Here is a 15,110-nt window from a genome sequence, read left to right on the forward strand (position 1 = left end):
GTGATCCACGATCTACTCTGCTCTGCTTTCTCCCAGCCAGGAATAGCAGGACTCTGAGAAACCACTTACCTCAAACCTGTAAACGCTCCCCAGAGCTCATCCAGCTCATGGGCGCATGATTGATTTCTGTGCATGTAACTCACAGGGACAGAGAGGTTGGCTACCTCCACTGCAGGGGTTTGTTTCGCCCAGGAGGTCATTCTGTGTTAATCCTCCCAAGTGCCAGCAGGATGAGATCCAAGAAGATCACAAACCTGCTAGCCCACAGCATCCTTGTTTCCAGGGTTGCCAAACTCCAGTTGATCTCAGCAGGCACCACAAAATGCATATGTGCCATGGAAACATTTACAGACAACTCATGTGGAGGTGAGGTCTTTGTATAAATTTAAACTCCTAGGGTCAGGCTCCACGATCCAGTCAGAAGGTTATAGAGGAACAGTTAGCACAGTCCAGCTGGGTGCCTTTTTCTTCACATTAGGACTAGGGAAGTGGTCAGAAACCTCTTCGTGTGTTCGGTTAGAGGCAGGAAGCAAGAGAGGTGTCCCCTTTACCTCCTTATAAAGGATTGCTCGCTGGTCGAAAAGGGGTAAGAGGAAATAAGGGACACTCAGTAAGTCAGTAACTCTTTCTGCACAGCCGCATTCCAAGTGCAGCTGCTCCTCAATTATCTGCTGGTTATAGAAAGTGCCACTTGAGGAAACCAAACAGCGCGAAGAGCGACACAGTCTTCACCTTAAACTGGGACACGTAATGAGAAGCACACACCAAATATAGCAGCGATCTCAAGGGACACCCCCAACCCTGCCACCTTTTGGCACCACGTACCATCCATCCATTCTTCAGAGATAATGCACAGCAGCGCACAGTGAATTTGCATCTCTCAGCCAACATTGCCCAGCTGCCTGCCACGCCAGTGGAGTCAGGGGTAGGTATGATCTGTGCATGCTGCACGTGCATCTACAAACATCAGTAGCTAGGACAAGGCTCTTCCCTCTCCTTCTGCATTTTAGGCCCAACCTGTAACTCTTGTGCCGTAGTCCCAGGCTTTTCCAGCCTGACCTTTCGTATTGCTGCAGGGCCAACAACATACACAAAGGTTTAAAACAAAAAGCAACAAAAAACACCCCACCCACACTAGTTTCGGCTGGGATAGAGTTAATTTCCTTCCTAGTAGCTAGTATACTGCTGTGTGTTGGATTTAGTATGAGAATAATGTTGATGACACACTAATGTTTTACTTGTTGCTACACAGTGCTTACACTAAATCAAGGACTTTTCAGCTTCCCATGCTCTGCCAGGTGCACAAGAAGCTGTGAGGGGGCACAGCCAGGACAGCTGACCCCAACTGGCCAAAGGCATATTCCATACCATATGATGTCATGCTCAGTATATAAACTGGGGGAAGTTGGCTGGGGAGCAGCGATCACTGCTTGAGGACAGGTTGGGCATCGGTCAGCAGGTGGTAAGCAATTGCGTTGTGCATGACTTGTTTTGTATATTCTTGTATCATTATTATTATTTTTTTCTCTTCCTTTACTGTCCTATTAAACTGTCTTTATCTCAACCCATGGGTTTTTTTTTTTTTTCTTCCGATTCTCTCCCCCATTCCACCAGGGAGGGGGGAGGGTGAGCGAGTGGCTGTGTGGTGCTTAGTTGCCGGCTGGGGTTAAACCACGACACCGCAAAAACCAGAAACCATCGCCACCAAAACCTCGTGATTTCAGCTGAAGCTCAAGTCCAGGCAATAATACAGTTGCAGGCTGATGAGGAACAAGTGGCATTCTTGCAGAGCACCTTTAACACATTCATTCACCTGCCAGTGCAGGTCATCTACTCCAAAACCAGACAGCTCCAACACATCCTCTCCCTCTCCCTACATACGCAGAGACTGAATTGTTCCTTGGCTTCCTGGCTTGAGAAAACAGATCTACAGTCAGGCAGCTCCAGCGTAACTGAGTTGAGAGGAGACAGGATCACTATGTCATTAGCAACACAACCGACCAAGATGCTACCTACCAAAAATGCTGTTAGCAGAATTGCTTACTCTCCCACAGACTCCCTTCTCCCATAGAGGGAGGGAGAAAGGTAGTTTCTATAAAGCTACAGTAACACCGGACAGCACTCTTCCCTCAGAGTCCATTGTTACGTGTTGCTTCAAAACGTCTCCTTCTTACTTGGTGTATTTACCTGCTGTCTCATGTCACAATCCATAATTAGAGCAGCGAGATGAGCCAAGCCTTCAAACCAACACAGACCCAGCTTACAGAAAGAACGACGAGATCGAAGATGACAGTGTCTTCTCACCCAGATGGACAGACAGGGATGGAATAACAACTTCAGGGGTCAAGAGGTGAAGGGATCTTACAAATCCCTACAGGAACGTTGCTCACAAAGGCACTTAATACAAGCATGTATACAGCTAGATGGAACAGAAGATAGAGAAGAAAAAAAAAAATGCACCACAGAGGAGGGAGCTGCTCAGTGACCGCCTAGACAGTCTCTTTTAGCCAAAGAGCCTGGCTTCTGCAGCGGTCCATCTGTTACCTGTATCAAAAGTTCACCCCCCTGACATCTCCGAAACGTTGCGCGTAGGTACGAGCCAGGGATTCCTTAACCTTTGCAGGAACCAGTGCACGCTCTGAGGTCCAGCAGCAGGTTCCTCTTGATGCCAGGGTTCACATCTAACAAAAACTCAAGTTCTCAAAACCTTGTGCTCTTCTTCCTGATAAGCTGAGCTGCACAAAGTTTCCCACAGTGGAAAAAGGCAGCAGGCTCCTTCTCTCCAGGTTTGTGCATATGGCTTACTGCTTTCTGCATCCTATTGCTGGCTGATGGCACACGAAGAACCATTCTGCCTGGGAAAGCCTCTGATGTTGTCAGTGACAGGATAGACAGCCCATACACCGACCGCGAAGGAAGGGTGTGGGAGGAGGAAGTACTAGTGGAAGGGGCCGTTCCCCTGCTAAAGAAAGTCAGTCATCATCTGCAGAAAGAGGGGTGTCACACGATGTCTTCAGCAGAGCGCTGTGGAGGAGAAGACCCCAGGCTCAAGAAATGGCCCCAGTTGCATAGGAAACCCCTGTTATACTGGCCAGTGTCTATCACTAACCCCCCCAGGAGCCTGCGCCCAGTGTTGTCCCGCAGAGCCAGCCGAGCTTCCCTCTCGGTCACGTTGTAGCTGATGTTCAACAGCTGGATAAGGAGGATGTATCCCATGCCAGCTGTTACAATGGCACAGTACCACACACAGGTGAACGACAGAGCAGAGCTGGCAGCAGGAAAAAAGATGGGAAGGAAGCCATTTAGTTTTGGAGCAGCTGCTTTAGAGTGACTTTCCCTGGTAATCACTATCCTTTCAAATCCCTGTCTACATCTGCCACAGTGATCTCACTTCACTGCTTTCATCAGATAATCCTTAAAGGCTTTCTCAAAATTAAAGCTTAGGTCTTACTTAATGAGAGCTTTTAGCGCTCCTGCACATTACTATTGCACTACCTAGCTCTTTACTCTTACTGTCGTAAAGGTACTCGGTCCTTATTTAAGGACACAACGATGCTCACACTCGATAGATCATGAAATGGAGTACAGAAGAAGGTAGAGTCACTTGTGCTAGTGTACTCTGCCCATCAGTGGTAGCGTCAGTCTCTGAACTCGAGTCCTATGCTTCTCACTGCCCTCCCCGCCAGACACGGCATATTAACGCTGTCTGTTCTAAGCAGATAACTCAGAAGGACAGTCACCAGATAAACAGTGAGGGACGAGAGGGAGAGACAGCACACGGATTCCAGACTGTCAGACCGTTACCTGCATCTAGGAGCAAACATATTTAAGGGTGTATCTATACAGGACACAATAAAGACAGACTTCAAATCCCAGCTCCTCCAACAACTTTTTCCAAACAAATGATGAGCTCTCTCCGAGTCTCAGGCTCCCCACCTTGGCAAAAGCAGTGATGCATCCCTGCTTTCCAGAGCTTTTTAGGGAGCATTTTTTGGTCAGGTTTGACAGCCAACAGCGCTGGCCTAGAGCACAGAATGAGGAACAGGAGCTAAGCTGCCAGACCAAGCCCGTTCCCACCCCAGCTCTCTCCCAGACAGACGTCTCACCTGTAGTCAGAATAGGCCCCAGGGCAGTAGAACAATGCCACAAACGGAGTTCGGCCCCTACAGATGGTGTGCAGGGTCAACGTAATCCCATACACAGAGGTGAGCATGAAGAAGGAGAGTGCAAGGATGAATGCTTGATGGTTCTGCTCCCCTACACAGCTGTTAATCCTCCAAAAGGAAAGAAGAGATTACTTTGCTTAAAAAGAAAAGAAACTGGCTTATCTTTCCTCCTCCCTCCCCCAGCTGTCAGAGAACCCAATTCCCAAGGTGCTTCTATACAACACAGGCTAAGAACTTTGAAACACGTTTAAAGAAGCTTTATAGCTTTTTATAGAAAGGTTATAGGCACAAGTCAATAGACCAGCAGGGTAATGGTGGTAGACCGTTTGCCTCAAACTTTTAGCAAATGTAATATCCTTTGCTGAGACACATCTACACCTCCCCGCTGCTCCTTGGTTCCAGTACTGCATGCACACAGGCAGCTTTGGGTTCCCTTGCCCCAGGAGAGCACTAATACAAGTTAACTGCAGGATTGCTAGTGCTCCGCAGACCAAGTCTTAAAAAAAAAAAAACAAAAAAACCAAAAAACACCCCAAAAAACCAAACAAAAAACAACACTAGATGAAAGCCAGTGGAGAACCAAAGGCAATTTTGAAGTATGCTGTAGACATTATCAGCTATCAGGTCAACCCACCTACAATAAAGTAAGTTGTTTAAATTGTTCTTTAAAATGGTAAACACAAATTTACTGCTTTAGAGAATGTCACCAGGTCTTGCACGTAACAAAAGCAACCCCATTTGACAGGGACTATAAAAAAAGAACCTAACTTAAAAAAGGGGGGGAAGACAGAGAGAATACATGTAACCTCAGCAGTGCAAAACCTACCAGACGCAGTGATGGTCCAGTCTCCTTACACACCTGCCACAAAGCCGGCAGTGCCCTGCCCGGGCTGGTCTGACCAGCTGGCATTTAGTGCACCAGTCCTTTTTCAAACCTTCTGGCTCCTCAGCTGACATTCTGGAATAGCCTTTGGCCTCCCCATTCACAGCACGGCAAGGGGCAGCTCCTGATGTGGTGAATCCATGGAGCCCGTTGGAGCTCCCTCTAACACTCTGGTTGGGCAAAGCCTGGTGCGATGACTTCTCGTTGCTTGCTGGGATGGCAAGGTAGCCAGGGTCTTTCTTGGCTCGAGACAGGGCTGCAAGCATAAGAATTAACCCGCACGTGAGCGCGACCACTTGGGAATACCCCACGTGGCCTCGGGGAACCACCTCCTGGAGAAACACATAGTACATGTAGCCCAAGGAGAAGAGCCCCAGGCTCAAGAAGAAGAGAGTCCGTTCCTTCCTCCTGTGGGTGAGGTAGTAATACCACAGCACCACCACGGGCAGCGATGTCAAGATGACGAGCCCCAGCAGGAAGTGCAGAGCGGCGACGTGGAGGAAGACAGGCAGCAGGACGAGAGGTGGCACGAGGCTGACGTTGATCTTGACGGCCCCTGCGAACCAAGGGACCCGCACCCGGTCGGCGACGGTGTCGGCAATCCTTTCCAGAGCGCCCGGCGGCAGGGATTTGCACGTCAGCCACCTGTTGGGGGGGGAAGGACAGACGCCGGCTAGCAGACGGGCAGCCGCGCACCCGAGGCCCTTCCCCTGCCTCGTCCCGCTCCCGCAGCCTGCCCCGAGGCGCCTCGTCCAGCCGCCGACCCGGGGCGGCCCCCGCCCGCCCGCCTCCCCCTTCCCTCTCTCCCGTCCAGTTTCCCGAGAAGCGGCGCGCAGGTCCCCTCCCCTCAGGGCGGCAGCCCCGCGGGGCGTACCGGCTGCCCACGGGGCTTCCCGCGAGGCGAGGGGACACCCAGAGCCCCTGCGGGCCGCCGCTGCGAGGGAGTCTCGCAGCCCAACCCCTCGCGGGGCGGCGGCACCCCGGGAGGCGGGGGCCCGGCGGGGCTGGGGTCGCGGAGCCGTTACCTCTCGCAGCCCTCGTCCAGGTCCTCGCAGTCGCAGCAGCACGCCGCCAGGTGGTTCCTCTCGCCCGTCCGGTCCACGTACTCGCAGCAGCAGAGGGGCTCCTCCATCGCCGCCCGCCCCGCGCCCTTCCCCGTGACCCTCCCTCAGCCGCCGCCGGGCCCGGGACGCGGCTCGCACGGCAGCACCGCCGCGGCAGCCGCCCCGCCCCCCTCCCAGCCGCAGGTGCCTCGCGCCCGCCACCGCCTCCTCCACAGCGGCCCCGCCCCCTTCGGCGGAGCCCGGCCGCCATTGGCCGCCCGCGCCCCGAGCGTCTCCCGAACGCGGAGGTGTGCGAGTGAGGAGGGGGTGAGAGACCCCCCCGCCCCGGGCCCGTCCACCTGACGGCGGAATGGCCCAATGCCTGCCCGGGAGGGGCGGGGCTGGCCGTGACGCGGTGGCACCTGGCTTAAAGGGCCAGCGCAACAGGTGGCGGCCGCAGGAGGCTGCGGGGCGCACCGCGGGGTCCCGCCGACAGCAACTCCCCTGACCGGGGAGAGAGCTCGACCCGGCCCCGCCTCCCCATCGCAGATGGGGGAAACAAGGCTGCGATCAGCGCTGCTGACACGCACGGCTGGGGAAAGTTTCCCACCCAGCACGACAGCCGCCTACCCTCTGCGGGGTTCCGCCCCAGCACCCTGCAGGTCGGGGCTCGGCCCCCCACCCGCACCCCCCGGGCTGCAGGCAGAGGAGCTCGGCTGTTTGCACTGCTGCAAGAGGGCCACGCGAGCCAGCACTGCCCCTACAGCCACAGTCTGAGCCCGAAGGGGTGTTGCCCTTTCCCTTGCTTTCAATTCTTATTTTCATCTTCCTCCTCTCAACCTGCTTAGAAAAAGCTTGAAGCCAGAAGAAGAAAAGGTGTTTGATCATCAGTGGGCACACCATGCTAAAGAACTGAAGAGCAGCCCTTCATGCAGGGAAAATACTCAGGGCCGAAATTTCTCTGGGAGAGCTAGGAACATATGGCAGAAGGCAGTCTGCCAAAGCTCGCAGTATGCAAGTGAGATGTAGCAAAGAGGTATCAAGCATTTTCCTGTTCAGTTAATTAATCTTAAAAATATTCATCCTTAAAGATGGTGACTTGTTTTACAATGTCGTATTTATATGCTAAAAAAAGCATATAAACATCCTGTGGCTGTGAAACCACTACCTGTTCTTTTCCTCCAAAACACTCTTCATTGATGGTCATTTTTCAAGTTGACATAAAAAGCTGTGATTTCATCAAAGACAAGCCCAGCTCTCTGCTGAGGGTGCTCCCCCCTCCTCCGAAATTTGCAGATCCGTTAACCAGCAGTACATCTGCCCTCGCTCACTCACCACGGGATTTGAGAGCTCTGCACTGTTCGTAAGCGAGACTCCCCAGGATACAGGGCCGGCAGGAGAGACAGATCGCCAGGCTACGGGAATGCAGAACCCAACTTATTTCTTCCAGAAACCTTTATTCCGTGCAGCTTTTGAGCCAAATAGTAAAGAGTCCGAAGGTGAGTTACAACCCCTACCCACAAGTCCTCACACACACATCTTGTCTTCCGACATCTTGAACGGAAAGCTGATGTGGGTATTAACTCTCAGTCTTGCCGCTCTGTGTCCTGTTCAAGTAGTCAAAGCTTCTTTGGAGCATGGAAAGGGAGCTTTTTAGCTGTGAAGATACAACCATCATACCTCCCCAATTACTTAAGTTAGTCTGCTGCATGGGTGAGTGATATCAGGAAAACAACGTCTCCCTCCTCCTTTTCTTTTAAAGATTTCATGCAATTTCCTCCTCCCCGTTTCTATAAACAGTTGCCTTACTGTGCTCTCTTAAGAGCTATACTCTGTACAATTTATAATTACTAGCAGTCCAGTGTGATAAAGTCTTAACACCTCACCAGACAATAGTGCGGAAGATAAGCTACCCCACTCATTTTTAGTCACAGTTCATATTCATAGCAAATACTCTAAGAAACATGACAGCAAAGCATGAATTTTCTTTCAATATCTAGCCCTCCCAGTGCATTTTGGTGCACAAAGTATGTTTAGATTATTCACAACCCTCAAAAAACACGAGGTAACAGGCATTAAGATGACTTCCAGACAAAAGTGTTATTTAGGATGAAAAGGTGGTTGAATTCTCACTTTTTTTTTTAAACACTGTTTGTTCAAAAGGCAGTTTAACACTTCAGAATTAGGAATTTTTTGGGTAGTAAGCAGAGAAACTGAAAAGGGCATGGAAACCAGGAAATTAATTTCTACAGTGAAATTTCCAGCACTCAAGCTGTTTCAAGCTGTGATCAAAATGGTTAATAAATTAATAGCAATCTTGTATGCAGAAACACCTCTGAACAAGGAGTATAAGAAATGGCTTCTTTTTCTACCCTCCTTTAGTGTGTGGGAGAACACAGAGCGAACTGGTGATGGATAAAGGTACATGTGAACTCCCCCACAGCTTTCCTAATCTAATAATTTCTTCTGTCACATTTTAAAGGTTTAATAAAAGAACTTAAAATCAGAACATTCATAGGTCATAAGTAAAAAACAAAGTATGAATTTACTGTCCTTCACTTACTGAGTTGAAATTTCAGCCTAGGGGTTTACCAGTCCTGGACTTCAGGATCAGAGAGGCACAACAGCAGTAAACCACCTCATTTTTTATATAGTGTTTGTAGTAAGAGCCTGGAAGTGTAAATTACTGGGAAGAAGGAAGATTAACTCCATAGTTATGGAGCCTCTCAGAAACATAAGGTCTGCAGAATTTATTTGTTTTTCACTGGAGATTAGGTAGCCCATTGATACCAAGGCTAAGTGAACTCTTACCAATATCTAGAAGAGTAGTGTGGAGCAAAAACCAGGATAAACCTGAATGGAGAAACCCTATAATGAGGTGGGCAAATACTTAGCATTATGTTTTGAGTCTTCTCAGAAAAGAGGATCTGTTTTGAATTACTCCAGTGTTTGCTTTGTCATGATTCAGAACTGCATCAACACGTCTCATCAATAAAGGTACTTGACAGGTTTACAGGTTTAGAAAATTGACATGAATATTTAATCTTAGTCCAAAGGAAAAAAAAAAAAAAACAAAAAACAAAACATCAGAAACATGAGCATTGCATTGTACCAAATTCAAGCCTAGGACAAAACAAGTAAAGGAGTCATGAAAACTTTAGTTAGCACCAGAAGTCGTCAAACAAAAGCTATGATGGCAGAAGGGAAAAAACTTGAGTTGAGAAACAGCGTATCACCAGGAAAGACTGGTAGACCTACCTGCTCAAGCATTTCAATTGACTCTCTTAAAACTCCCTTCACATGTTTAACCTGTTCCTTATCATATTGAGGGATGTCCTCTTTTGATACCGTTTCTGGGGATATGCTGAAAGAGATTGAGATTACATCAGAAACATGAAACAAGCACCTCCATGCCTTTCTAAAAGCAGCCACACTCTGCCACCATTGCTCTGCCATTGCTAAAAGCATCCTTTCCCAAAAGCCACATAAAAAGCTGCCTGCAATTGAATTTCAGTCCCTGTTGCCTTGAAGATACTGCCTCAGACCTCTGTAGACAACAGTCACCAAGAACAAATGTGCTCATGTTATGTCTACAATGTAAGTTCTCACACTCCAGAGGGCAAGATTTTTCTTATGAAGAAAGTTACTCTAATCAGTTCTGAGATGATCACTATGGGAGGTCACCACACCGCTTCCATACTCAAGATCAGGTTATGGTTTTTAACTTGTTTGCTGATACCATAGAGAGGAAGCAACATCTGAGCCTCTTCCATGTGTCCGAATACAAAAGGCACCTAACATGGAAGTTTGAGGGGGAGAGGAGATTTAGCAGGAGACTCACAGAAGGAGGCCAAAAAGCTAAATAAATCTTTAACATTACATTTGAGATCATGCTGGTTCACACAGGATGAAGTGAACACTTTGGTTCTGTGATCAGCACTATGATATTCACAGAAGATGAGTCACAGCAGGGTGATAAATGCAAGCTAAGGTTAACACTCCCCGAAAAAACAGCTTGTCAAAGGAGAAATTTATTACTGCAAGATAGTCAGACATGGCACTGGATAGACCACGGAAGAGCAGCAAGCCCCAGCAGCTTTTGAAAACTTACCACCAAGTTTCATTGTTCAAAATCTATTTCAGATTCTCATATAAGTTGAGGAAGAAAGAAAGCAAAGATTGTGAATTCAACTTACTTCAAAGAGCTTTCTTCCTGAAGCTGGACATGATAGAGGGACTGAGCTGCATGCTCTATCTTTGACAGTTTGAGAAACAATGTTATATTCAGCAAGACCAAGAGCAGCAAACTGTAGACAGAAGAGAACAAAAATCAAGTCCTGTAACAATTTCAGTTGCAATGCTACAGAAACAAGATCTGGGCTAAAAACAGCTAAGAAAAGAGAATCCTTCTGGGAGAAAAAGGGTGTGGGGCAGTGCTGTACTGAAAATAAAGATCTACCCAAACAATTCTTAGCAGTTAGCTTTAAGCTGTGTAACAGCAACCTATAGGAATGACAACAGTGTCTCCTCTTGGAACTTTTAAAACTAGGAAGAAGTAAATTCTAGAAACTTTTATAGGATCAGACATATGTAAACCTGCAAGGTAGACTAGTTTGACGAGTCAGCATTTTCATTCCATGTGTCACTTCGTAAGTCAATCCATTCCCCTCCTATACCTGAGTGCTCCTATATATACATTCAAATTAGGTTAGGATCTATCACGCTACATGCAATGTTAACATGCAAGTGAGGTACAGACAAATACAGATAGAGACCAAGATGAGCTTGAGTCAAGCCACATTTTAATGCAAGTGAGTACTTACAAGACACTCATTACTACAATGATGGTGGTGGTCCTACTTACAGCATCTCTTTTCCTTCCTATAGGGCATGGAAGAGAAGAAGGTTAAAAAGTACTGAAGAACATTCCTAAAGGATGCCTGCAGATACATGTCAGTGCCCAGCATTTCACACAGAATAGCTCAACAGCTTCTGATGGAGAAAAATAACAGATCATGTGGGTGCACAAGATCATCTCCAACATTCACCAAGGCATTTCTGCAGTCATCTCAGACAAGTCAGCTGGACAGTCAGGCTCTTCCATCAGGAGCAGGATTCCCCCCACCCCAGTATGCTGCAGAGAACACAGCTCTGGGGCATGTTCACATTAAACCCAGATAGCCTGAGAGGGCTACAATCCATCCATTACTAACACTCATTCAGCACATAGACTGCTAGTCACACATGAGCAGAGACAGGCTGCAAAGTGGCTCTCTTCTGCTTGTTCTCCTGGCCACATTAGTCTTTCTGATGACCAGTGTCAAAGCAAGTTCTCCTTTAACTTGTCCCATCCTTACCAGCTTGGTTTATATATTGGCCTGATAACAGCCTTTCGAAAGAGCATCTGCTAGTGATCAGACAACATGGGCCGAACACTTTTGAGGGACAGAAGTGTGCACATCCTCTCCAAACTGAGCAGCAATCACATACCACTGTGGTCAGGCTGATCTTTAAGATCTTTAATTTCCCTGATCTCCTAAACCAGTTTTACATTCATATTTTCTACCCTGGACAAGGAGCATATCCGAAAGCTGTCATGTATACCGAGACAGACACACTCACCTGAAAAGGTGCAGCAGGAGTTACAAAATTAAGTAATCAGGAAGTAATCTCAGTTAGGTAAAGAGTCCATTACACATGCTGTTGATGCAAATGCTCTCTCAATGCTATACTCATTGTTGTCTCCCCCCTTTAGAAAAGGGCACTTGCTCCTACGTCAGTGTTTACAAGTCAGCTTGTGTCATGAAATCCACCCTTCTCTGGCACACATTAGCGCACAGGTGTTCCTCATCTCTATAGGTAGCTAATATTGTATATACTAGTGGCCAAGTCTGTCGTGCCTAGGGGTAGTGGAACTGCAAGAAACACTTCAGTGACCCAGAAATTACAGCAGACAGGAAATGAACTCCTTAACATAAAAAAAAGCCAAAGCCAAGATGACAGGACCAAGAGGCGAGTGATGAAGTTTAATCAACTCAGGACTTGGGTGTGCAGTTATTTGAAGAAATAAAGCAAGTTTTCAGCAACTCTACACAACTCAGGTTAAATTTCTTTCTGATCCCATCTCATTTTCAATCCTATGCAGGTACAGTGCAGCATTTTAGCTTTTGATTGTTTTTTGTTTGTTTGTTTTAAGAACAGAAGGTGAGATTAAGGTTTGGTTTCATGAGATACTCATAAAAGTGACTATGCATACTCCAAATCTATTTTATGCAAGCTTGAACACACTAAAGCATTTGCTATCACACCAATTAGATAAAGACGAGACTAACGTACACACAAGTGTTACTTTGCACTATTTTAAGTGTTAAGCTTTCCTGAACACACCTTTTAGAAAACACTTGATATAAAAATTCCTACCTATTATGCTGCCCTGGGACTCTACTCCCATGTCACCAGAGGAGTGTTGGGAAGACCGTTTGGGAAGTGATTCTGCCAGACTCCGGTGTAAAGTGCGTCGTCTTCGTCTCAGGGCAACTAATTTTCCAGAGTCTTCTATGGACTGATTAATTGCATATTCCTCCATTAGGAGATCTGATTCTGCAGCGGAAAAAATAAGATTACTGAACTTTCAAAAGGAAAGCTGAAAAGCCTAGCACTGAAGACTTAAATTTTGAGATATGGAGGGTGGCAGTGAGAGGAGTAAGTGCATCTTCTAGTAAATGAACTTAAAGCAGGTAATTGACATAAGCTACACCTTGACCTGTACTACCTGTCCTATTTGCTAGATGTCACTTAGTACACTTTTCAGATATGATGTACATTCAGCCTGTGTAGGATTGTTTAATGATATGTTAGACAGCAGCTGGAGGAGCACTTCAAGACACTGTTAGGCTGAGACTTGGAATTGTGTTAGACTGTGAGCCTGCAGCCGTGGCCGGCCAGACTGTTAACAGACATAGCCAAGGAGCCTGCCAAGTGCCACTGCTTCTCTTCTCATACCCACAATCAAGGAAATACTTAAAGATAGGCACAAGCAGTTGAAATTAATGGCTTTCCTGCTGCTCCTCATGTTTCCTTTAGAAACCTATTACTGACAAGGTATACAAGTGCTCCTTGTTAGCATTAAGCTACCAGGCTTCTTTTACACCCTGGAATTGGCAGATATATTGATGACAAGAACTTCTGACTTGGAGATTCCTTTGGTGTTGCCTTCTTTTCAAACCATTCTTTAAGAAATCAAGTTTGACAGACTTGTCTTACACAGGAAAGGTAGCCTCCTTACTCTACCAAAGAAGAAAATGTCTCACCAAGTTGTTTGAAGTTTTCCTGTATTCCTCCCCAGGTATTCTTCTCGATTACAGACTTGACAAGGCCCCAGGGCTGTTTTTTATACTTTACTTCTGCAGAAACCCTAATAAACAGAATGCAACAGTGAAAGAGTGCTCTCTCGGTAGCACAGTGACAGCAGAAATCTCTTATCAGAAGCATTATGTCCTAGCTTATGTCCATACTCTGAAGTATCACCTGGAACTGCCTTGGCTTTCCACCTGGGTGGCATTTACACTGAAGCAAGGCAAGACACAGACAGTAGCAAGGACAACCTATCTAGCTAAAGCTTCAGGAGATTCAAATGTCCAAATTATGGGAAACATTTTTAAGTTTTTTCCTTCAGACTCAGACTAGCAGAGAATTTCTCTCCTCTGAAGTGTTCTCATTTTAACATACATTTAAAATAGGCTTCAGGCTTTCTGATCATGAAGTCCTGCTTTTTACTCTGTATGTGAACACGTGATGTATTACATGGGCACTGCAATGGCAGGAGGTGAAATTCATTATCGCCACTCATGCACCAAGTGCTCAGATCCTACCCTGAGTAGGCAGAAATTAAAATCTGTCTTTCTGTGAGCATGACAGAGGGGAAGTGACATTCCTGCCTTGCATTCCCCAGGTCAAACTAATCAATAATGCTTCTAGAATAGAAATGAATTAGAATAGAATCCTTCAGAGGGCTGCTTCTAACAACTGAATGAATCCCAAAGCTCTTCATAAGGGACAAAAGAATAGCCTGTGATTTTGATTTATTTAAGTCAAGAACACTTTCAATGTTTTCAAGTAATCATCCAAATCAATGTAAGCCCACTGTGTTTCTAGTCTAATAAAACAGCATCTTTCAAATAGAGTTTTTGAGCCATTTTAAACGCAGTATAATAAAGCCAGCTGTAACACCACCATGCACCTTCTGTTCTATACATGCATGCTCTGTGCACCATAATGAAACCTACGTTTTTGCTCTTACCCTAGGGTTGCCATGTGTCTCAGATAAAACAAATATAGCCCTCAAAAAAAAAAGTTATCCAGAACAGTTGTTCAAGGACCTTTCTTCCCTTCTCGTCCCAGGGAGTCTTCAGCACTTTTATAGCCTGAGAGAAGCCAGAATAAAATCCAGGCTTGCTTACCATTCCTGGGTACTGATGAAGTTTGAGATAAAAGGTCTTTCTAAAGACAGCCCAAAAACTACCAAGGATTACGTAGTCAAAAAGTCACACAAACGCACTGAAAAAGGAACTTGATCATTTCAGGCATTTTCAACAAATGGGAGAAGAAAGGGAAGTACCTTTTAAGACTCCCCTATCTAGGTAGAGTTTAATAATGAAGCCTGATTTGCTTGAGTACCCTCCCTGCAAAGGTAGGTGTGTTCCATCTTCCCTGCACCTTCCTGTGAAACCATCCTCCTCTGCAGGCCCTTAGCAAGGATATCTGGGAAACTTCGTAATAAAACATCTCAGGTAGTTCCAATTTATCCCACTCACACAGCTGCACTCAAAAACGCAAGGCTGGTCAGAACCCAGCTCAGTCTTGGAGATGAGTTCTGTACCTCATAGAATCAACAAAAGAGTTCATTTCTCACTGAATTAATGAGAGCCAAATACAGCATACACGTGACAAAAGATAAACCAAGCTTATTTTTCAGAAGAGATCCCCAGCTTCAAAAGAAACTGACCTTCTCTATGCTGT

General features: G+C 46.6%; 2 protein-coding genes across 4 annotated transcripts in view; both read right to left on the minus strand.

The window, feature by feature from the left end:
- Positions 1–1,498: 1,498 nt before the first annotated feature.
- On the minus strand, positions 1,499–6,248 carry ZDHHC23 (zDHHC palmitoyltransferase 23). Of its 2 annotated transcripts, none has more exons than XM_075167097.1 (4): positions 6,075–6,248; positions 4,993–5,694; positions 4,107–4,274; positions 1,499–3,024 (listed from the first exon to the last, which is right to left on the minus strand). In XM_075167097.1, exons 1-4 carry the CDS (start codon positions 6,179–6,181, stop codon positions 2,973–2,975), a joined length of 1,029 nt encoding a protein of 342 aa, XP_075023198.1. In that variant the 5' UTR covers positions 6,182–6,248; the 3' UTR covers positions 1,499–2,972. The 2 variants fall into 2 exon arrangements, with proteins under 2 accessions (XP_075023198.1, XP_075023190.1); XM_075167089.1 differs by having other exon boundaries at positions 1,499–3,268.
- A 1,281-nt stretch (positions 6,249–7,529) lies between these two features.
- The window catches only part of GRAMD1C (GRAM domain containing 1C), a 58,462-nt gene continuing 50,881 nt past the window's right edge, over positions 7,530–15,110 (minus strand). For both annotated transcript variants that reach the window (XM_075166943.1, XM_075166935.1), the window contains exons 13-18: positions 13,403–13,506; positions 12,513–12,692; positions 10,916–10,973; positions 10,289–10,399; positions 9,351–9,456; positions 7,530–7,749 (exon numbers count right to left, since the gene is read on the minus strand). In XM_075166943.1, the coding sequence (XP_075023044.1) occupies positions 7,672–7,749; positions 9,351–9,456; positions 10,289–10,399; positions 10,916–10,973; positions 12,513–12,692; positions 13,403–13,506 (637 nt within the window). In that variant the 3' untranslated portion in view covers positions 7,530–7,671. The remainder of the gene's footprint in view (positions 7,750–9,350; positions 9,457–10,288; positions 10,400–10,915; positions 10,974–12,512; positions 12,693–13,402; positions 13,507–15,110) is intronic.

This window comes from Calonectris borealis, chromosome 1 (assembly GCF_964195595.1).
Source record: "Calonectris borealis chromosome 1, bCalBor7.hap1.2, whole genome shotgun sequence".
NCBI classification, from domain to species: domain Eukaryota; kingdom Metazoa; phylum Chordata; class Aves; order Procellariiformes; family Procellariidae; genus Calonectris; species Calonectris borealis.